Raw genomic sequence first — 22,379 nt, 5'->3', positions numbered from 1 at the left:
TGAAACCTTCGTTCGTTCATTGATGTAACTCAGAGTCTCGTCCTGCCACTACTCTTACTTCCTATTCATTCCATCCATAATCCAATTCAAGTGCTCGCATTTATCGACTTTTCGTTCTGCAATCTGCGCGCCGCCAAAACCCCAGATCCGCCACAACCATCGGTAAAAACCCTAACCGTAGCGTTATTTGTTTTCGACTGTCTGGATGATCGGTAGGATTTTTTCAGATTGTGGGTTCATGAATTTTTACTCTTTATGTTTTCGAATATTGGAATGTTTAATTAATTGTGAAAATAGTTTTAGAGGTGATGGATTTCTTGATGTGTCGATAAAGCGAGGATTTGGAAGACGGTAATTGTTGGATTGGAGGAGAGGGCCCAGGAGGTGGTAAAGGTTGTTGGTTCATGGTGGATAACTGAATCTGTTTGTGCATATATTACAGGGAGAGAGAAAGGTTTTGACTTTGAGACATATTGCTTGAGAGAGGAACGGTGGGCTTGGCAAGATATGGATCCTGGTCGCTATGCTCTGCATCAAGGCTGGGATAATAACAGCGTAATTGTGGTTTCCTCCTTAAATAATTCACCTATATGGAATATGGGGATCATTATTCAAAGAAACTACTATTAGGGTTTCAATCTGATTTTTTATCGGAGAATTGTGAAAGAAAGCTAGCTGTGGGGGCAGTCAGATATGGACTCCATTTGCCTAACCCTCGTCCCATTGATTATTTGTTCCTGACATAGCTTATTCTCTTGAATCCACAGGCTCTTGAGGGATACGGCGCCGTCCACGAGCCCAACTTCCGGTGAGTGCAACTGCTTGATGCTTATCATCATCATCATCACTACGGTAATATGAAACCTGTGGGGTAAAAAATTGTGTCTTTGAGGATTTATTTTTTCCAATTTGTTGGTGCTGTGGTATGTACCTCATGATTGTATAGTTGAGATATGCTCGTGTTTTGTTATGCAAAATGTTCATCTAGTCATTTTGTTGTGCTGTATCGAACTTTAGCTTTTCTTTCCTCCCATTTTACCCCATATTTTTGGCAGGGTCGGTGGTTCTTATGATGAGAGAAGGTTTCTTGATGAAAGATATCCCAGGGATCCAGTTTACCAGAGAAATAATTTCCACCCTGACATTTTGGACAGGGAGGCCTACCTGCCGCCAGGACCACCTCCTGTTGGCCACTGGAGTCAATCAAAACGAAGAGGTTATGATGAAGATTATCCTCTTGACAGGGAATCTAGACGTTTTCAGAGGCCCTATCATGAATCATATAATCAGATAGATGGTTTCAGGGATCGTGAGATTGACACCTACCCAGAATATGAAAGGTTTCGGGATGGCTATACTGGCATTGAAAATTATGGTGACCGAGGATATGATAAGCCTGCCAGATTTTCAGGACATGAACGTGATGATTATGCCTATGAAGATTATGACTACAAGTCCCGGGCTTCCTCTCATCATCGTAGGGAGGATAGCCATGACAGGGATTATGATCATGGTCGGCATAGTTATGATTCTGATTATGAAAGAGGTAGCAGAAGAGACAGTAATTGGAGGCGACGCGAATCACGGGATCGGGAACGTGATAAAAGAGGTCATAGTCGGGAAGGAGAACTGAGTCCACGTAGGAGGCATGAGCGCTCACGCTCACGATCGCATTCTCGTTCGCGTTCACGTTCTCGATCCCGATCCCATTCTCACTCCCATTCTCATTCCCGCTCTCAGTCTCGTGGATATGATGACCATCCAAGATCGAGGTCTCCTCGAGGTCGAAGCCATGGTAGAAGTTATAGGGAAGGTAGCTATACTGAGAGTCGATATGATAAAGGTGAAAGACGTAGGGATCGCGATGATAAACGACAGCGCGAACATTATTCTGTGGTATGTGCTGAATAGTGCTTTCCTTTTATATTTTCAGTGATTATCTTATTACTGTTGAACAATTGGAAGTAAAAGCTGTTTTCATAGGCCCCATCTGCAACCGTTGTTGTGAAAGGTCTTTCGCAGAAGACAACAGATGAAGATCTATACCAAATCCTTGTATGTCATACTTAATTTGTTTTGTTGAGCTTCATCAGTTACTCGGGTAGATTTTGATGATCTTTTTTTCTTTCTTTTTTTCATTTTGCTATCATCATTTATATAATTTTAGGCTGAATGGGGGCCCCTTCGTCACGTCCGAGTTATAAAGGAGAGAAATTCTGGAGTCTCTCGTGGATTTGCATTTATAGATTTTCCTTCTGTGGTATTTATCATATTTATTTTCTAATTTATATACATGTCATGTTTTCATGAATGTTATATTGAGTAAAATTATTATGGATTAGGGAGCTGCACAAGGAATGATGGACAAACTAGGAGACGATGGTTTTGTTGTCGATGGCAGAAAACTTTTCTTTGAATATAGGTATGTTGTCAGCTTTAGGGCTTTGCCAATTGTTTGTACTTTTCAGTTATATCTTTTTACTGTTAATTACAATAATCTAATTTACGTTACCATTTTGAGCCATATTTTGTTGCAGTAGCAAGCCAACTGGAGGTCCTGGTCCCGATGGAGCTGTGAAATCAGGTCATAATTATAAGAGCATTACGGTTCCATCTGATTGGATGTGCACTGTATGTGGCTACATAAATTTTGCACGCCGAACATCCTGCTATCAGGTTCATAATCCTTTGTGCATCATTTTTGTATCCTTTTACTATTTTTGAATTGTAGACTTTCTGCATTCTTAATGCTTTGGATGATCAATTTAGAGTAGCCACCCATTTTTCAGTTCTGGTATAAGTATGTGTACATATGTGCGGATATTGAATTGGTTCAGTGCTATTTTCCTCATACTGCAGTGTAATGAGCCTCGAACTGACGATGCTCCTGCAGCAGACATTTCATTATCAAATTCAGCAGCTACCGGAAAAAAAGGTTTGGAAGCTGGTAAGTATTTGTATAATTCCTGTTCTAGAGATTGTTGTTTTATTAATGCTCTGTAATTGGTAAGTATATTTAAAATCAGGTCCAACTCATGTTTTGGTTGTCCGAGGATTGGATGAAAATGCTGACGAGGAAATGCTCCGCTATGAATTTTCCAAACATGCTCCAATTAAGGTTTGTTGCTAAATTCATGAGCTAGCTAATCAAACCTGTGACCGTTTTTATGCATCGGAGGGGCAGGTTTGCTGTTGTTTATTTTGTCATTTGTATGCTAAGGAGTGTTGTTATCTATTACAGGATCTGCGTCTTGTGAGAGATAAATTCACTCATGTCTCAAGGGGATTTGCATTTGTACACTTTTATTCGGTAAGTACCACTCGTGATTAATAATTGAGCAATTCTTGTTGCATACTTTTGTAGTAGTCTGTCTTTCACGGTCTCCCTGATGTTTAGAGGTTAATGTTGTCGCACAACACAATGATTAATAAGAACTCAAGATGAGTGCATTTGGATGCTCGTGTCATTACTCAGTTAAATGGCTATTTTTACATCATTTGATGATATCTTCTTCCTAAATGTCATCTAGTGTTTATGTAAAACAGTCTAGAGTGAGAGTACATCTTCTTTTGCCGGATTTTGTTGGTTTGTTGATTGAAATGACTCATTTGTTTAAAGTGTTCGTTGAATATTTTTGTTTTCTAAGCAATACTTTGAGTGTTATAGATAAAGGGGTGTATAGAAGATCTTGTTTGGACTTATGAAGGTGGCTATGACTCTTCTATAAGCTACTTGGAAAGGCTTATCAGAACAAGTTCTGTTTATCTTATTTTTAGAAACTTGTTCAAAGTTTATCAGTAAGTGGTTATTGAATAAGTTTGTGAATAAACTCATAGCTCAAAGTTCATCAAAATAAGCTCTGATGTAACAATATCTCGTTGAATAAGTGCTTAAGTAATTGCTCCCCCAAGTTGGTACAATTATATTTCTTTATATTTAGTAATAGCTATCTGTCTGTTTCGGCTTGGACTCTTTTGGGAATGATACCATTCATTTTCACGTTTTAGTCATTTGTTGTGTCCTAGATGAAAAGGAGAGGGAAGAAGCCTGAGAAGAGAAGTTAACTGTTAATAGGTGTTTCGGTAGATATTAATGTGACAAAATATTTTTGTTTAGGTGGAAGATGCTACCAAAGCTCTTGAGGCAACAAATGGAACTATGCTTGAAAAGAATGGGCAGATTCTAAGAGTGGCATATGCAAAAAGTATCTTGGGCCCTGGGTCAGGGACATCAGGAACGTCCCAATCAAGCAGTCTTGCAGCTGCTGCTATTGAAGCTGCAACATTTGCCCAACAGGTGTTTTATTCTTCTTTGTATAAATTTGTATAGTGATTTATAAACGGCTGAAGGCATTCTGCATAGTGAAAGGTGAATATTGACAATTTCATATCATTTTGTGATGTTAGGCCATGTTAGGGCTTGTATTGTTTGAGGATGATTTATTACTTGAAACTTCCTTATTTTATAGTTGAAGAGCTATAAGTTATAATAATAATAATTAATAAAGAACCTGGTGGAAAATAACAGGGATTCTGCCTTAACATGAAAAAAGAATCGCACAGGTTGTGAAAAATCTTTTGTTTCTAAATAATGTTAGGCCAGACTAAAAATTGGTTTTGTAAAATGTCTGAAGCGTATGCATCACTAATTAGGAAAACGTGAACAGTGATATTTTGTAAAATTTCCTTAAAGCTTTGATATTTTTTTCTTTTTTAAACTGATTCCTAATTTTGGTGTACAGTACAGCTCCTAGGTAATTAATTTTTCCCGTGTTACTGTTTGTCTATTGTCACTGATTTTCTTTGCCTTTAGAGAGGTATTTCTTTCATGAGATATTTCTTGATTTCCTTGATACTCCACATTAATATTTTGTATTTCTTACTGCTGTTGTGTTCATAATTATAGTTCTGATATGCTGAGTTATTATAAATTTGATCTGTGTATTTTTGCTTTTCGACAATCCTCAGTATGATTCAGTGGGATGGGCTCCAAAAGAGTATAACCCAGATGACAAACTATCTACTGGGCAAGAACCACCTGGCACAGAAGTTGGTGCTCCACAATCGGGCTTTGTTTGGGATGAAGCATCGGGTTATTACTATGATGCTGCTTCTGGTTTTTACTATGACGGAAATACGGGTATGAATCTTGGTTGAGTTAGTCAGAGAAAAGCCTATGATTATCTTGAAGTTTCTCAAAAGCATTTTTGTTTTCTTCATAAGTAATTCTCGAGACTTTTTCCATCATGGTGGCCCTTTTTCTAATTAGCCAAAGTAGGTTTGGAGATTACCTAAAACGTGAATGTTGTAGTGAATTCTACGACTACATTTATTGGTTCGGTGGTGCTAGTTAATTTTTGGGCTGTTGCTTTTCCTGTATTTGCCTTATCTCCTTTTATTATGTAATTGAGCTCTGTTAGACAGGATTAGGCTGCAAAATTTTTTTATCTCCTATTTACCTAGTATGTTTCCATCTCTGTTGCACACATACTCACTAGCTAATATACTACTGTGCTATGGGAAGTGTTGCTTATAGAGATTGTATGTGTGGCTTAGCCTATTTCTTTTACCAGCATCAAGACTTGGAAACACTAATATACTTGTAAAAAAACTGTAGTATTCCCTTGTATTTTATTTTTGATCTTCTACACTCTTGTCATATGTAGGTCTTTACTATGATGGTAATAATGGGATTTGGTATTCATATGACAACCAAACTCAGCAGTATATACCTTGTACTGATCAAAATCAGAATAAAGCACCTAATAATGAGTCTGAACCTTCTAAAACATCTGATGGTTCTGGAAGTAAAAAGGTCATTTCTGCACCAGCTACTACTGTTATATCGGTTGAGAAGCCAGCTTCGTTGGCAGATGCTGTCCAGGCTGCAGCAACAGCTGCCTTAGCTGCAGAGAAGAAAGAAAAGGAAAAATCAAAGGAAATAAAGCTTGCATCAAAGAGCAGCATTCTGGCAAATAAGAAAAAAATGAACAATGTATTAACAATGTGGAAGCAGAGGAGCCATGAGGGACAGGCTACTAGAGTGGCTCTGGAAGACAATCAGCCTTCTGTTTCAGCTGATGATAGGTCATATTCTGCTGGGCATTCTGCTAAGAATAAGTCAAAAAATGAGATTATGGTAAGGGAAACTAATGCTTCTAATCCAGGAATTCACACAACTCTTGCCCAGGTTGCTGCTATTGATTCTCAGGCACAGCCACGGCCAGTTAGTAATAGTCTTGGAGGCACTGTGATGGGGGTCATAAGGGGCTCCGGAAGGGGGGTTGCTAAATCAGATAGTTATTCAGGTTCTACATCAGTTGCATCATCCATGCACAGTTCATCTTCAGCAAATGTTGATCCACAGACAGTTGTTACTCCCTTTAGAACAGATGTGTCTGCCCTGAGTTCATATACACCGCCTGCTACAGTTGGAAGTGGACGGAGAAGGTTTTCAGAAATGCCACTTCCTGCTTCAGCTCACAAGGAACAACCTCAGACAACCTACCGGGATCGTGCAGCTGAAAGGAGGAGTTTGTATGGCTCATCATCTTCAGTTGGAAATGATTTGGCTGACCTTGACATTGGGGATTCAAGTAAGACTACTTAATTTATAATGGGTTTCAGTTTCATTACTTTTGTATTGATGTACTTTTGATTGAAAAAACTGCTGAGCTGAAGGGAGAGTGTTTGCTTGCCAGTTGTTAGTTACTCATTTCAAAGCATTGCCTGGTATCTCTGATGAAAAAGGCTCTGGGAATAGAGGCAGCATTAGTTTTTCATTAAATGTGAAGAAAAGCATTGACGTGTGCTACCTATATTTTGGGAAATTGTAATTATTGTTTGGGGTGATCATAGGTGTGGGCAATTTTTTTTTTTTTTGATAATAGAAGGAATTGAAGGAACTTTCCTGGTTAGGAGATTAAAACTGTATGCATGTAAATTCTCATGTAGTTATATATTTTTAAATTATAGTAGAATTATGCATTTTATTTTATTACTCTATTGGCCAAAACGTACTTGTAAAAAGTTTTGTTGTAGCAAGTTGTTGATCTTTTAGTATCAACTATTAGGTAATGTTTAAAAGCTTTAAATAACTAAATAGTAGGTTTGCAAGAGAATAATAGGTAACTGGTAGCTACTATGTGGATTGACTTTTTGAGAAAATATTTGTTTCTACTATATGTATTCTTGAAGACCGAGATTTTGCATCAAGGAAGGGTGATCCAATGCCGTTCCCTCCCGGGGTTGGTGGTGGACGTGTAGTTGGAGATGTCAACGTTGATACTTTTGAGGTGATTACGGCAGACAAAGCAATTGATGAAAACAATGTCGGTAATAGGATGCTTCGCAACATGGGCTGGCAGGAAGGATTGGTACCGTTTCGTTCCCTCTGCATTTCATAGTTATTTTTTGTTATTCAGGTTGTTTTGTTAGAGCTTGATGTTGTTATTTGTTTATATTTGGAATAAGTTCCAGAATTCAAATTCAATCTTTTCAGGGACATATGAAAGTTACTTTAATCCTTAGACCTAGATAATATTTTCGTCTAGTTTAGATATCTTCTTTTCTTAGAATGTTTGGACTGACCTCAGGAATTGGATTGGATACCCCTGGAAATTTGGTTCTCTCAACATCTCTGCTGAAGGATTCTAACATTTCTATATTATGGCTGTTTGCTGTATTATGGATTATTTGATGCACAGGGACTAGGAAAGGATGGAAGTGGAATGATAGAGCCTGTCCTGGCACAAGCCACGGAACATAGGGCAGGACTTGGGAGTCAACAGAAGAAGTTGGATCCTAGCCTTGAGGTGCAGGCAGGGGACAGTTATAAGATGCTTATTCATAAAAAAGCCCTAGCCAGGTTTCGTGAGATGTCAGACAATTAAGGTTTGAGAACATAATGTAGGATTTAGCTTCGATAACATATTATTACTTAGCTGTTTTTTAAATATTCTTATTGTAAACACTAGTTTGTCAGCACAATTTCGAATTTCATTTTTTGAAATTTAGTCTACATGTAAAACTTCTGCCCAAATTTTAGCATTGATATTGGCTTTGGTTGAACTCTGACGAGGGTTTTGCAATACTATTCAATTTTCTTTTACCTTTAGTTCAATACTGTGTGAAACTTTATTGTTTTTTTTTTCTTATTTTTTGTATTTAGAAGCCTTTCATTGGCAGAGCTATGGAATATTCTTAAAAAAACAATCATTACGGGTTTTGGCTCAAAAGAAAATTCTCTTAAAATATGCTTTACAGAAACCAAATCCCTTTAAACATCCGCATCTTACGTATCACGGTATGACCTAGGGTTTGTTGCTGCAGGCAACAGACCGGTAACGATACTGTTTTTTTCACCAAAAGACGTTAAAATAATATTTGTTGATATCAAAATGCTGTGTTGGAGATCACGGTTGGCAGTGTTTCAGTGCTTGATATTATCCTGGATTTTGCTGTGTTTTTTATTTTAAGGAATTATTGAAGGAAGATGAAGTGAATGAATTTGGATGGATTTAAAAGTATAATTTTCAATTTTTTTAAAGAGATTTGGAAGTGATGGTGGAATAGATATGAAAGTAAAGTTGATAAGAAATTTGATTATACGACAGATTAAAAAAGGTTTTAATAGATTGAAAGGTAAGATTATTTTAATTGTTATTATGTTAAAAGTAATATAAAATTATATATAAATGAATTATAACTGTTTTAGAATTTTTTTAATATATACAATTTTGGAAAAAATATTAATTAAAATAAATAAAGATACAAAACAGTCTATTCTCGCATTTCTGGAATCAGTCTACTTCTGCTCTGGATTATAGAAATCGGTTCCGATCACCACCACCACCAGACAGGTTGTATTTCTTTCTTTAAACATGGTGAAATTGATTGTAAGTATGGTAGATCTAGTTCTAGTTTCCTGCTAGTCTTCATGAATGTCATTATGGATGTCATTTCTTATGTGTATCATCCTTAATAATAATATGTTTATCAGATAATCATCCTTAATGAGTCCACTTGTGACACATCTTTTAATGAACATCTTTTAAAGTAACATCCACAAAGTGGTACTCAAGATTAATTATTATGAGAGGTTCTTATCTCATTGCAAATGGTATAATTAGAGTATGTGTGATGTAACTAGGTGAAGATTTGTGGTGCATTAACAGTGCCTTAGCAATTGCAGTTTCAAATTCCAGAAACAGCCTCACGGCCAATTTAAACTATAATATAAAAAATGTTTACATCTCATAAATTCTGTCATGCATAGTCCACATTCTTATTTACTATTAATGTACTGATTTCCGTGACAATATTAATAACACGTGAGACCTCATGTTGTAGTGTAACAATATAAACTAATAGTCTGCATCATTTTATTTGATGGTATTAAACTTTTATACAAATCCTTCTTTTTAGCGATGATTATAGATGGGCTCTCTTAAAATTTAGTTTGGATCTAAAATTTGAATTCATTTGAATTATATTAATTTAATTTACATTTTTATTTAATTTAAATTGGATTAAATTTAGATTAAATTAATTTTTTTGATTATATTAAATTTGACGTGGAATTGACTTTACATGAGAATAATCCAATACAAATTGACATAATTTTAACTAATGTAAGTTTGTGTATGGATTTAATATATATACTCTCAATTTGATTTGGACCTTAAACCATATATATATATATATATATATATATATATATAATTATATTTGAACTTGATTGAATATCAATTGATCTCGACTAGAATAAATATGAACATTTCCTAACTTGAATGAATGATATCCTTTTGTCTTGACTTATGTTTGAACTGATTCAGTTCGACTTGAGTTTGGATCTATTCATTTTAATTTAGGTATGGGTTAGCTCGCCTTTAGATGTTGGTTAACTAAGTTCAATTTGAGTTTGAGAAACTTGTTCAAGTTGACTTGTCTCGACCTGACTTAACTTGACTGGGACCTGAGCTTAATTTATTTTATTAGGGTATGGTTGACTTAGATATACCAAAGTCTGGGTTGCCTTGCACATATTTGGTTTCAGGCCAACTCGACTCAACTTGGGGTTAAACTTACTTGGTTTTACTAGGGCCTAAGCAGACATAACTAGACCAAGCTTAGGTCAACTCTCGAGTTGACCAAGGATGGGGCCAACATGGCTCGATTAAGGGTCAAGGTAACAAGGCTTATATAGGACCAAATTGACTCGGGTCTATATAGGACAAAACCAACTCAGCTTGGTCAAGGTAGGGACTAACTTGCTTTAACTTAGATCTTCGACTCTGAGCTTATGTTCATTAGATTCAATTTGGGTCTGGGCTTACTCGATCTGATTTGGGTCTAGTTTAACTCAATCTTGATCAGGTGAGGCTTGACCTAATGTTGATAGAGTGAAGCATGAGTTGGTTGTAGAATAAATCGATTAAACATGAGTTGACCTAAAATTAAATGGTTTCTGTTAGAGGGTACATTGATCTCCACACGACCTTCAGATAATGAAGGCTAACCCAAACCATGTCAGTCACGTAAGACCATTGAAAATAGTTGCATTTGAGATGTTAAATTTTTTTTAGAATATAGAAAAAACTTATGTATAATGCTATAGTAAAATACCTATGATATTACAGTAAAATATGTATATTGCTACATTAAAATACGTATGGTGCTACAATGAAAATACCTCGTGAAACACGTGTTGCTACAGTACTATTACAATAAAACTATAGTATAATTATAATACTGCTACAGTAATTTGTAGTACAACTATAATACTACTACAATATTGTTACAATAACCCTAACTTCAACTATAAATAGAGGTGAAGAAATTAAGTTTTTCATCGAGAGAATAAAAGTGATAAAGAGTATAGAAACAAATAAGGGGATTTTATGGTTAGAATCTGAGTTGTAGAGAAGGTAGAAAGAATTCCTGAAGAGGTGTTCTTCATCAAGGAAGTGGAATTAGGTAAGGGAAACTGACCTTTTTCTGTTATTAGTTTGTAATAGGTCTTTACACTCTAATATTGTTGTGGTGTGAAACAAACTATCCTTTTTATTGGTTTTCTATGTGAATATTGTTGATGAAAATTGTCAGTGATCTTGTATTGAATCTAAGAAAGTGAAAATGCTAATATTGTAAGTAGATTCTAATTTTCTTTTGATTGTTCAATGTTCTTTGATTCCAAAATATATGATGGTGAAATCATTGGGTTGTGAAAGTCTAATTGCTGGATAGATTTTTGAGATGAGGATAATGTGAAATTTGTGAAAAGCTAGTTGGGAAACACTTTGGTTAAGGAAAGACAAAGTACTTAAGTTGTCCATTAAGACTCACCTCTCCTTCCTGGAAGTCTACTCAACAAGCTTTCAAAAATAAAAAATAATTTTTCATATAGAAATAATAATGTGAGGATTTTGGTTTCCTTTGATTAGGTTTTCCTCATTTTTCCATTTTCTAAGTTGCTTTAGTAAAATCTCAATTTCCACTTCGTCTACTGTTGGATCAACCTGAAAGTTTTATATATGGTTCATAAGACATAGTAGTCCACTTTGACCATCAGGATTTATAATTTGAGATCTATACCTAGAGGAATCAATTTTGAATTTTTTGAGTAAAATGACGACCACTTTATTTATGTCTCTAAGTGACTAGGCAAAATCTCAATCCCCACTTCGTTTACCGTTAGATTAAATTAAAATTTTGATATATGATTCTTGAGCTCTATTACTATACTTTGACCACTTTGATTTTCAATTACATGTTTGTACATAAGAGAATTAATTTTGCATCTTGGGTAAAGCTAAAAACCACTTGAATTAAATTTGTCCTTGAGTTGTCTCACTAACATATCAATTTTTACCTAGGTAACCGTTAGATTAGCTTGAAATTTGGATATTTAGTTCCTAAGGCATATTGGTTCACTTTGACTGCTCGAATTATAAATTAAATGTCTAAATTTATAGAAATTAACTCCACATTGTTTAGGGACCTGATCACCACCTTAGTTATGTCTCTAAACCACCTCAAGTAAAAATTCCACTTCAACATCCGAACCACAATTTTTAACATGGGTTTTAGATATATTTTTATTTATTTTGAATTAGAAGTCTAAAGTTATAATAATTGTCTATGTAGTATTCCAATAAATTAAGTAATTGATATCCTTAACACTTGTCGTTTGTTTATTATGAAACCTTTTCCACAAATATTTCATTTGAGTTGTTTCTTTTTACATTGTATTACTCATTCAATTATGCTAAATATAAATGTTGAGTCAATATGGCTCGTTGAGATTTTGTTGGAAAAGACAATGTTCTCTAGTCGTACCTTGGAACACTGGGTTAGTATCTTATATCTGTATAATAATATAAATGAAATTTCTTTTATCGATGAAAGCTTGTGAGGATCTGAGTATTATCTTCTTTTTCTTTTGATGAAGAGAAGGATGTCTTGCCAAGAGGATCTAGGCTTGTTTGAGTGCAATACGCAGTGATACACATCACAATGTTATTATTCGTAAGTTCTTAAGAAAAAGGAATATTACTAAGATAGGTCCAAAATTGCGTGTGAATGACTAGTGTCCATTAGCTACGTGTGAAGGACAAGAATTCAGATGGGTCCAGTAATTGCGTGTGAAGGACAAAAATTGACATGGATCCAACAACTGCATGTGAAGGACTAGTGTCCATTAGCTGTTTGTGAAGGACAAGAACCGATAAGTCCATTAGCTGAGTCATGTCCGAAGTTGCATGTGGAGGAGGGCTTGAGTTTTCCTTGATTCGATAATCATGATTTTGCTCGGTAAAGTATGAGAAATTATGAATGCTTTGGAATGCATTTGAGTATGGAGTGACTGATGGATTAGATCGATTGGTACAAATATAATTCGAGTAGATTATGAAAGGTAGTGATGTTTTATTGGCACATTAATAGTATTGAGAAAGATTTGAATTGGATGATTTGAGTTGTGAATATGAATGTGACTTGTGATTTCTACTTGTGATTAGCTCACCCCTTTTTTTTTGTGCAATGATTGTATAACATATGTGTCGTTAGGGAGCAAATAAGATTTTAGGAGAGGCTGAAGAGGTTTAGTAAGAGGAGATATGTTGGGAAATTTATTTGCGATTGAAAAAAATTTATTTGAATAATATTATTTCTCTAATGTAATTTTAGACAACATTTCAGCTAGGATTTTGGGATGAATAATTATGTTTTAAGTTTAATGTATGTGATGATATCATACACTATTCTATTAAATGAATGTATATGTTGAAAATAAAATTTTTGCACGATACTCCTAGAAGGGGTGTTACAGGCCAGGTACATGTTGTTAGGACATCCATCACTGAACATGCTGGGAGCAGTGGTGTCCACCCCATACTTAGCTATGAAGTTCCCCTTATGGGACATCATCATTGTGCATAGATATCAAAAGATGAACAAGAAATGCTATATGACTAGCTTGTTGCTCCTATTCCCTCTACTCAATACCAATACCATTAAGCGAACAAAGTTAACCAAGGCTATCGTGGGGGAGGACCTCGACCCCTGAGTAGGCAACGATGCCAGGATAGAACCTGTGGGAGAAACCAGACACTTTGCCTTGGCTTATGAGCAAGGAATGAAGATAGGCATGATGGTTAGAGAAGAAAGAGGGTATCTAATTGGTCGAGTATTACTGACTTATTTGCTTGGACGAAAGTAGACCTCTTAGGGGTCGACTTGAGAGTAGCCTCCCGTCAACTATCAACGTTCATGGAAGCTAATACAATATCTCAAAAGAAGAGAAAGCTGGGCGAGGAGAGAAGACAGGTCGCCAATGCCAAAGTTAAAAACTACTTCAGGCAGGGTCCATTAAAGAAGTAAGGTATATGACGTGGTTGACCAACGTTATCCTAGTTAAAAAGGTGAACGGAAAATGTAGGATGTTTATTGACTACTCAAATTTGAACAAGGCTTTTCCCATAGACGTTTATCCTCTGTCGAGCATAGACTAGCTCGTTGGTGGAGTAGTCGAGCACAACATGCTTAGTCTTTTGGATGCTTACTCGGGATATAACTAGATACCCATGGTAGAAGGGGGACGACTTGAAAACAACATTCATAATAGAGGAAGAAAGTTTATATTATAAAGTCTTGCCTTTCAGCCTTAAGAACACAAGAGCCACCTACTAAAGGCTCATGGATATGGTGTTTGGACACCTACCTGGAAAGAACGTAGGCTTTATGTTGACACATCATGGGATAGAGGCCAACCCAAAGAAGTTTCAAGCGGTGATTGAGATGAGAAGCCCGAAGAATGTGAAGAAGGTTCAAGAACTCGTTGGCAAACTGATGACGATATCCCAGTTCCTCCCTCGGTTGGCAGAGAAAATTAAGCCTATAATCAACCTGTTGAAGAAATCGGCAACGTTCATGTGGGACGACCAATGTCAGCAACGATTTGAAAAGTTGAAGAAATTTTGACGTCCCCACCTATCCTTTGCAAGTCGGACACAACATGACCCTTCTTGATGTATATAGTAGGAACGGAGGAGGCAGTTAATGTCGTCCTGGTTCAAGAGCTCAATAGCGAGCAAAAGCCAGTATATTTCATTTGCCAAACTCTTTAGGATTCCGAGACCTGGTAATGGTGGAGAAGGTTTCCATGTCCCTCTTCATCGCGACAAGACAATTGCAACGTTACTTCCAAAGTCATCAAGTTGTGGTGAAGACTGATTACCACATCTAAAAGATTTTGCAGAAGCAAGACTTAGCTGGGCGAATATTGTCATGGCCAATGGATGTATCTGAGTTTTCCATTCGGTACAAGCCAAGAGCAATAATAAAAGCACAGTGTTTAGTAGACTTTGCTAGTGACTTGCAAGGAGACCGAGTCCTTAAAGACGAGTGGTGGACTCTGTATATTGATAGGTCCTCCAACCTGAAATGAGGAGGAACCAATATTATTTTAGAAGGGCCAAACGACGTCCTAATCGAGAAGTCTTTACACTTACGATTTCAAGATGTCAAACAACCAGGCCGAGTATGAGGCCATCATAGTTGGGCTCAACCTGATGAACAAAGTAGGGACAAGTCGTGTAGTGTTCCAGATAACCTCACGCCTGATGTTCAGGCACTTGACGAGCGACTATCAAGTGAAGGATCCACTTTTTTTGCAGTATTATCATCGTGATAAACATGCTTGGCACCTTCGCCAAAGTTAAGCTCAAACATATACCTCGAGGGGAACATGAGAATCGATGTGCTTTCTAAGTTAACCAACACCAAGAAGAAAGGGAGATACAAGTCTCTACTGTAACAAGTGTTAATGTTTCCATCCATCGAAACAACAAATGATTGTATGGTCGTCGACTCATGGGAGACAACATAGATGGAGCCTTACATACGCTATCTAAACACCGGAGACGTTCTGGAAATGGAGGATAAAGATTAGGTGAGAAAAGTTGCTTGGTACACGAGATCAAAGAGGGTATAGTCGACCTATGTTGAAGTGTGTTACCTTGGAATTAGCTGACAATGTTATCCGGGAGATGCACAAAGGAATATATGGCTATCACTCTAGGGTGCGAATAATGATGGACCGAATCCCTAAGGCTACATACTTCTAACCTACAATGGAAGTAGACTACGCTATCTACAATCGAAGATGTAGGCCTTGCTAGATGCAAGAAAATCTCATACATAGTCGATAGGAGGAATTTCACAACATCTTCCTCCCATGATTAGCAAAACACCTCTATAAATACTATTTTAATCACATTTTTTGCTTTATTTTTTGTATTAATCGAATTTTAACTAGAATCTCTGATTTAGAATACTAACTTGAGTGTCAGATGATTTTCTACCAACACTTCACTATTCAATAAATAGAAGACAAAAAAAAAAGGTTTGGAAAATAAAAATTGGATAATAAGAGTTCTTGAAGTAGAAGAAGACTTTGTAAAATCCATTTAATTTAGTAATTACATTCTCTGTATAAATTAACCTAAAAACTAATGATAACGTGGTTATTTTAGCCTTGTGATTACAAAATTAGAAAAAAAAAATTGTATAAAAGTAAAGAGAGATTGTTAAGTTGTATTCATATGAATAAGTGAGTGGAGTGAAAATTTATGACTAAAACTATTCTTGCTAATAAGATGACTGAGATAAAAAAAATCTTTTATAGAAAAGTCATCCAAGATTTTTATGTCATGGTTATCATTTCACTTTCTTTGTGTGCTTCAATTTTTGTTTATTTTTTATTATTGTTTTTTAACTATATTTACCTTACATGTATATTTTAATTATAATGGAAAGCTCTTTCAGTTTTCTTTTTAATCTTAGATAATGAATTATTTTATTTACTTCTTTTAACAATTGTAAAACTATTTTATTAATAAGAATTTATACAAATATTTTTATATCAAAAATAAATAATATTTTAAGTCAACAATTGATTTATCACTTATCTTTTTCATAAAAATAATTGTTAATAAAAACAATTTTTAATCAAATCAAATTTTAAGAACATTTAATATTTATTCATATGAAATGTTATTAATTTTTTACATGTTTGAAGTTTAAATTTAATAATTTATATTCACGTAAATTTTAAGTTATTAACATTAACAATGATTAATTATTTCAATATCCACATTTTTATTAACAATAATTATTATTATTACTATTAATAGTAATTAATAATCAATAATTGAACTTTTTTATTTCATTAATAATATGAATATTGAAAATATTTACTATTTTGTCGTTTCTCCCACATATGTCATGTCCAATATATATCTTTAACATCCTATCAACGTAGCATTTTACACCCAATTAAATATTAAAAAATTACCAATATTCTCAGAATCAATTTAAACTCATAATATTATTTTGGGGAATGGGATTAGTTGGGTACAAAAATTTCAAATATAAAATTACTAAATGATAAATGGTATCAAATAAATTTTAATGATTCTTTTATATTAGAACAGATTTGAAAGGAAAATTTTGGCAGGAAATACCAAATCACCAACAAAATTCAGTTCATGCTTACTCTCTATCTAATGATGTAGATGTCTTGTTAAAGACTAGAACAGAAAAGTCTTGAAACCACTACCTATTAATCTTAAAGCTAATTACAAAGTTTACTGATGTTGATGCCTCAGAAAATTGCTTGATGATTCCAGATGAACAATTTTTTTTCCAGAAGCTACATAATATTCAGCTAACAGCATCATTGTGTTTTTCATATATGGACCTATCATTAAAAATAACAATCAAATTATTTGTCTGAAAAGTTTGGAGTTAGTTGTTATAAAATATTGGAAAATATAAAATGTTGGAATGTAAAATATTACCGAAAAGCAATTTACTTGACTGTTTGATTCTCTCAAATTCTCCACCAGCTCTGCAATCTCAAACTGCTTCATCACTGTAGCATGAAGCACCTACATTAATGGCACAAATTATAATTACTATAAAGTCAGAACAGTTAACAGAAAACTGATGAAAGCATGAAGAAATACCCTCTTAGTCTTTTCAAGGTCAAACTCAACACATTTAATTCTATCCAAGGAACTCATAAGCATTTGCTCCTTCTCCAAAGGTATGCCAGCAGGTTTGTGGCTAAGTTCCCCAAATGATTTTTCCAATATCTCAAGACGTTGAGTACATTGAAGAATAAGATTCTGTTCAGAAAGTGTTTCACCAGCTGTTGTAAGGTTTTTGTTTTCATGCTCCGTGGCAACAGATGGGTAAATATTGTTCTGTGTTCTCCAAAATTCTAATCTTAAACTGCGGAAGAACATCACCAATCTTTCCAAAAAATACATAAGCACCCTCGACATATTTAAGATATTTGTTTGCTCCACTTTTTCCTTAACAAAGCTGAACCAACTTCTGACTGAAGTACCTGTAAAAAGTATGAACTTTGGGTAAAGCAGTTAAGGAAAATACTGATATATACTTACTAGTGAAATAGACATGCACAAATGTTTCCAACTTGGTTTCCACATACTATATATAAAAACAAACAAATGCTCCAATAATATCACACTAAAATACCTGCATTTTCTGCATTTTCTGCAATTTCTATACAAGCAATATTCGCTGTATCATCATTTTGCAGTGATTGGTCCCGAGTAATGTGAAACTCATCACTTTCGAGCACTTTCTCAGATGCAGAAGCTCTATCATCACAACAACTGTAGAAGTTATCTGCTACTCTAACCTACAGACGAGATAGTGTTCTGAATGAATAAAGGCTCAAGAACAAGGCTTAGAAAAATGAATTAGACTAGGTTAGGGAACTAACTTCTTCATGAACTGGGGCTAAACGAGGAAAAGTGAATCTGCTTTGACTGATGGAGGAAAAAGAATCATCAAGATCTGACCCGGAATCTGCTGTTGATGTATCGCTGCACTGTCCCTGGAAGATGAGAAAAGGAAGTCAAAAACATATAATTTTAGCTGTAAATAATACATACATGAACTATATGTGAAATCCTAACCATCCATGTCAGGAAGATAGAGACTTGCCTTCTGGGAGCGTATCCAGAAAGAGTCTGAATTCTGATGTTCATTGGACATTTGGGTGTTTTCTCTCCCAAACGTTCCCTCCACATTATGAACCACCTAAAATCAGAACACCTAAATTAGCGTCCCAATGCTAGTCCCATAAAATACAGAAAAACAAGAGATAGCAAAGCAGCATTACCTTCATGATATCAGGATCATTCCATGGCCCTTTATTAGATCTAAGACATCCACCTTCTCCAGGACATATACACGACCCACCTAAAAATTCTGGCAACTGGCTGTGTACATATTTACAAACCATAGATTATTAGACAACAATTTGATTAAAAATTATAAGGCAGTATGAGAAGTGCATACCTAGAGTCAATGATATCCAGTAATTTACATGTAGACTTAGGTTCAAGAACCTGCAAATTTAGGTTGGTACAAATAATATCAGTATGATTTCATGAAGAATATGAAATGTCACCAGCCAAAAGCTATACCCTTCACCTGTATCTTTGCAATGGTTTTCGCATCAAGAAATTTCTGTGCAGCAGGCCAAAGCATCTTCTTAAAGCCCAGACCAGCATTGATGATATACATTCGGTGTAATGTCTGCAATGAATGTTGATGATTTTAATGCACACAGGAAGATGAGTGGAAAACAAATCGCTTTGGGAAAGGGAAGGATGAAAACCTCAGGATAGTAACTGTTATCTATTTTTGTTATGGCAGCTAATAGACTTGCAGCAGTAGGAGAGAAATTTTTTATTCCCTGTATTACAAACATCATCAAGTTAAAAATTGAAAAATGTACTGAAAACGAGGAAGATACTGAAATTGAGAAATACCTGATTGAGTACAACAAACTATAAGGCATACAAACACCTTAACCATGTTTCATTGATGAGGCACATAATTTCAGAAAAAGCTTGAGTGACACAATACAACTTACCAAGCCTTGTACGTCCAATATTGTTGTGGTTGATGAAATCCTTCTTTTGGCTGCAATGGAACATGCTGGAAATTTTTCTTGCAGAGCCCTCTCGAACTCTTGGACATGATATTTCAAATATCTATCTATTGTGGTGATACGCATCAACCTACTAGGATGAGCTTTCCCAAGCCTTTCAATGTAAACTGGTCTACCTTCCTTATCAACTCCATGATACCCGTGAGGGTAATGCTGCAACACTTCTTCCAACTCTTCAAATTCAAAACCCTTCAAATATCAGAACACCATTAGACTCAACCAACCAAGTCATGTTTCAATACTATATTATCCTGATACATAACATATGCTTGTTCTGCAATATACAAACACCACACAATTGTACGTACAACAGCTTTAAGAAAAATTAAAACAACTAATTTTATTTAAAGATCCAACTTAGATCTCCATGCATTATCCAAACCTGCGTAGTCAAACTCATCGGATAATGTGCCAGTCTGTAATGCGAACAGGCTATAATTTGAGTAATCAAAATTAATATCATAAATATCTACCAATATTTACCTGTGTCAAAATTTTAATTAAAGCTATTTCAGAAAATGCAGAGAAAACTAATTATTTCTTCAATTTAGAGTGAAATAGCTATTAATGGTTGATTCTGACAATAGAAGTGTGGACCTATACATAACTGGTAGCCAATAAATAGTTAACCGACATCCACAAGCGAAAAAAACAAAACCACCGAACCAATCCGCCGCACAATTAATCGCCACATTAATCTTCTCAAAGTCGCTGAATTCATCAACCCCACTTCGCTAATCATGGTCCTTATTAAGAAATCATAAGATAAAAAATAGAAAGAACGAACTGAGATTGGTCCACCCAAATAGGTTTGTTTTAAATATTTTTTTTGTATAACACAACTTTTTCTCTAAATATAATATTTACACTAGCACAAAACTCTAAACCATGAACTATGTTGAAGGTTGAAACAACTCCCTACCTACCCGAACGTTGAACTATAAATCATTTATTGATTTTAAGTACTGTATTAAAATTCCTTATCTAGAATAATAGTCAAACCCTTAATAAATTACCTGGAGGATGGCGTCAGTTCCAAATTCTTTTCTCCAAATTAACATTTCTTCCCACATCTGCATTGTCTTCTCAATGTTAAAGTCTCTTGCTTTAAGAAACCTACCACCGACCAAAATGCCCATTCAGAAGAGGTGAGAGAAAGTAATCAAAAAGAAAAGAAAAGAAAAGAAAAAGACCTTAACAATGCATGATAATCATCATGGGTGGGAGGCATGAACCCCTTCTGCAGCAGTCTCTGACGCAATTCCTGCACCGCAGATTCCTCTTTAGCGTCTCTCACATCCTCAATGGGAACCCTGAAGTCTATCTTCCTCTTCCCTCGTTTCTTAAGCGAGTGCGTGAATCTGGAAGACGCGTTTATGGCCTTCTTCTTCAAGCTTCCAATTCTGGACTTTCTTCTCTCCTCTTCCCAATTCTCAGCTTCAACACCACCTCCTTCTTCCACCCCTTTCAATAACAACAACCCACATAAAAAAATCGTAACTTACTCAATAATATGTAAAACAAAGGGTATAAAATTGAAGCTGAGTTGAGTTGCATTTGCATACCTGACATCTGGTAGTGTTGAAGATGGAAAAGGAAGGAAATAGAGTTATGAGAAAAGAGAAGAGAAAGTTAATAATGAGAGTGGTGTTTGTATAAATGTTGGAAGGTTCATGCATACATAGGAGAAATTAAAAGGACAACATTTAATGGCAAACGACAATGTCTGTGTTGAGGTTGTGGATCTCACCGGAAGAATATATGAGTTTTTTTTTTTTTTTGTTGTTGTCGAGAGAAAGAAAGAGAAAGAGAAATAGAAAGAAAAAATAATGTGATGGATGGATGTGTAGACCAGCACGCTGCTGCGCCTAGCACAGTATAGGCACTGCACATCTATAAGTTGACACGTGTGGAAAACAAGCATGCAATGGTAGAGATCCAATCTTTCAAGTTTCACACTTTAAACTTCTTACAACAATTCTAAGAATAATAAAAGAAATCAATTTTTACAAAATAAATTCCCCTCTACATAAATAAAAAAAATTAACATTTTTATGGCTATTACAAATAATAGTAAATGTCTTTAAGTTATGATTTTTCTTTCTAATTCAGAATTAAATTATGATTTTTCTATAACAAAAACAGTTCTTATATTAATAATTTTTAATTTATAAATTAATATTTAAATTAGTCAACAATACTTATTAATGATTTTTTATTTTTAAAATTTATTTTTATTTAATCATTTTCTTATAATAACATCAAAATTTAATTTATTTTCATAACGAACACCATTTTCATCTGTATACATATATTAAATTTACAATATATTTTTTATGTTGGAAGTTTTACATTAAATCCAATATTTATTTTGTTTTATGAGTCAAAATAAATAATGTATTTTTGGAATTAATTATTTATGGACTAAAACGTTTAGGTATTAATTGCCAAACGACTAAATTGTTTTATCAGTCACAATTAATAACGTAAAAAACTATCACTAAGGAATGAGGTAAAAATGGTTGCAAATAAATATTATTTACTCTATTTATTAATATTTTCAGACATAAATATTATTCTTAATTATTATTATAATAACTAATAAGAATACATGCACTGTTCACATTTTTTTTGAGGTTAAATATATTTTTAGTCTCTATATTTTGATGTGCGATTTTGGTTTTAGTCCATTTTCAAATTATGGTACAATTTAGTCCTTCAACTTTAGAAAACTCTGGTTTTAGTCTTTTTTACAATTTTTTTTTTAACTTTATTTATATGTTAACTAAGAAACGTGCTTGAAACAACAAATAAAGTTAAAGAA

At 34.7% G+C, this 22,379-nt stretch overlaps 2 protein-coding genes across 5 annotated transcripts; one reads left to right on the top strand and one right to left on the bottom strand.

Annotated features, from left to right (window-relative positions):
• Positions 1-8,110, top strand: LOC106768305 (SUPPRESSOR OF ABI3-5). 4 transcript variants are annotated; one of them, XM_022782869.1, is made up of 16 exons: positions 1-162; positions 443-555; positions 768-808; positions 1,155-1,896; positions 1,984-2,055; positions 2,168-2,260; positions 2,343-2,422; positions 2,538-2,676; positions 2,860-2,947; positions 3,027-3,118; positions 3,242-3,310; positions 4,118-4,297; positions 4,969-5,140; positions 5,667-6,596; positions 7,198-7,376; positions 7,707-8,110. In XM_022782869.1, the coding sequence occupies exons 2-16, from the start codon at positions 508-510 to the stop codon at positions 7,890-7,892; spliced, it is 3,111 nt and encodes a 1,036-aa protein (XP_022638590.1). In that variant the 5' UTR covers positions 1-162; positions 443-507; the 3' UTR covers positions 7,893-8,110. The 4 variants fall into 4 exon arrangements, with proteins under 4 accessions (XP_022638590.1, XP_014508862.1, XP_014508864.1 ...); XM_014653376.2 differs by having other exon boundaries at positions 1,056-1,896; XM_014653378.2 differs by having other exon boundaries at positions 9-162; positions 304-555; positions 1,056-1,896.
• Positions 8,111-16,962: 8,852 nt separating this feature from the next.
• Positions 16,963-21,387, bottom strand: LOC106766810 (phosphatidylinositol/phosphatidylcholine transfer protein SFH13). Its single transcript, XM_014651570.2, has 14 exons — positions 21,121-21,387; positions 20,749-21,019; positions 20,572-20,671; positions 19,478-19,744; positions 19,220-19,297; positions 19,033-19,137; positions 18,898-18,947; positions 18,719-18,818; positions 18,541-18,636; positions 18,317-18,430; positions 18,067-18,232; positions 17,529-17,914; positions 17,361-17,450; positions 16,963-17,260 (listed from the first exon to the last, which is right to left on the bottom strand). The coding sequence occupies exons 1-14, from the start codon at positions 21,125-21,127 to the stop codon at positions 17,249-17,251; spliced, it is 1,842 nt and encodes a 613-aa protein (XP_014507056.1). The 5' UTR covers positions 21,128-21,387; the 3' UTR covers positions 16,963-17,248.
• Positions 21,388-22,379: the final 992 nt, after the last annotated feature.

This window comes from Vigna radiata, chromosome 7 (assembly GCF_000741045.1).
Source record: "Vigna radiata var. radiata cultivar VC1973A chromosome 7, Vradiata_ver6, whole genome shotgun sequence".
NCBI lineage: Eukaryota > Viridiplantae > Streptophyta > Magnoliopsida > Fabales > Fabaceae > Vigna > Vigna radiata.
The sequence above is the reverse complement of the archived record's forward strand: the minus strand, read 5'-3'. Positions and strand labels throughout refer to the sequence as shown.

Excerpts from the sequence above, each read along its gene's own strand:
- LOC106766810 (XM_014651570.2), bottom strand. Across the intron at positions 20,672-20,748 it reads GATTATCATGCATTGTTAAG|GTTTCTTAAAGCAAGAGACT; the intron begins GTCTTTTTCTTT and ends GGTCGGTGGTAG. Across the intron at positions 19,298-19,477 it reads TATTGGACGTACAAGGCTTG|GGAATAAAAAATTTCTCTCC; the intron begins GTAAGTTGTATT and ends TTTGTAATACAG.
- LOC106768305 (XM_014653376.2), top strand. The coding sequence starts at position 508 with ATGGATCCTGGTCGCTATGCTCTGCATCAAGGCTGGGATAATAACAGC. Across the intron at positions 1,897-1,983 it reads AGCGCGAACATTATTCTGTG|GCCCCATCTGCAACCGTTGT; the intron begins GTATGTGCTGAA and ends CTGTTTTCATAG. Across the intron at positions 3,311-4,117 it reads CATTTGTACACTTTTATTCG|GTGGAAGATGCTACCAAAGC; the intron begins GTAAGTACCACT and ends ATTTTTGTTTAG.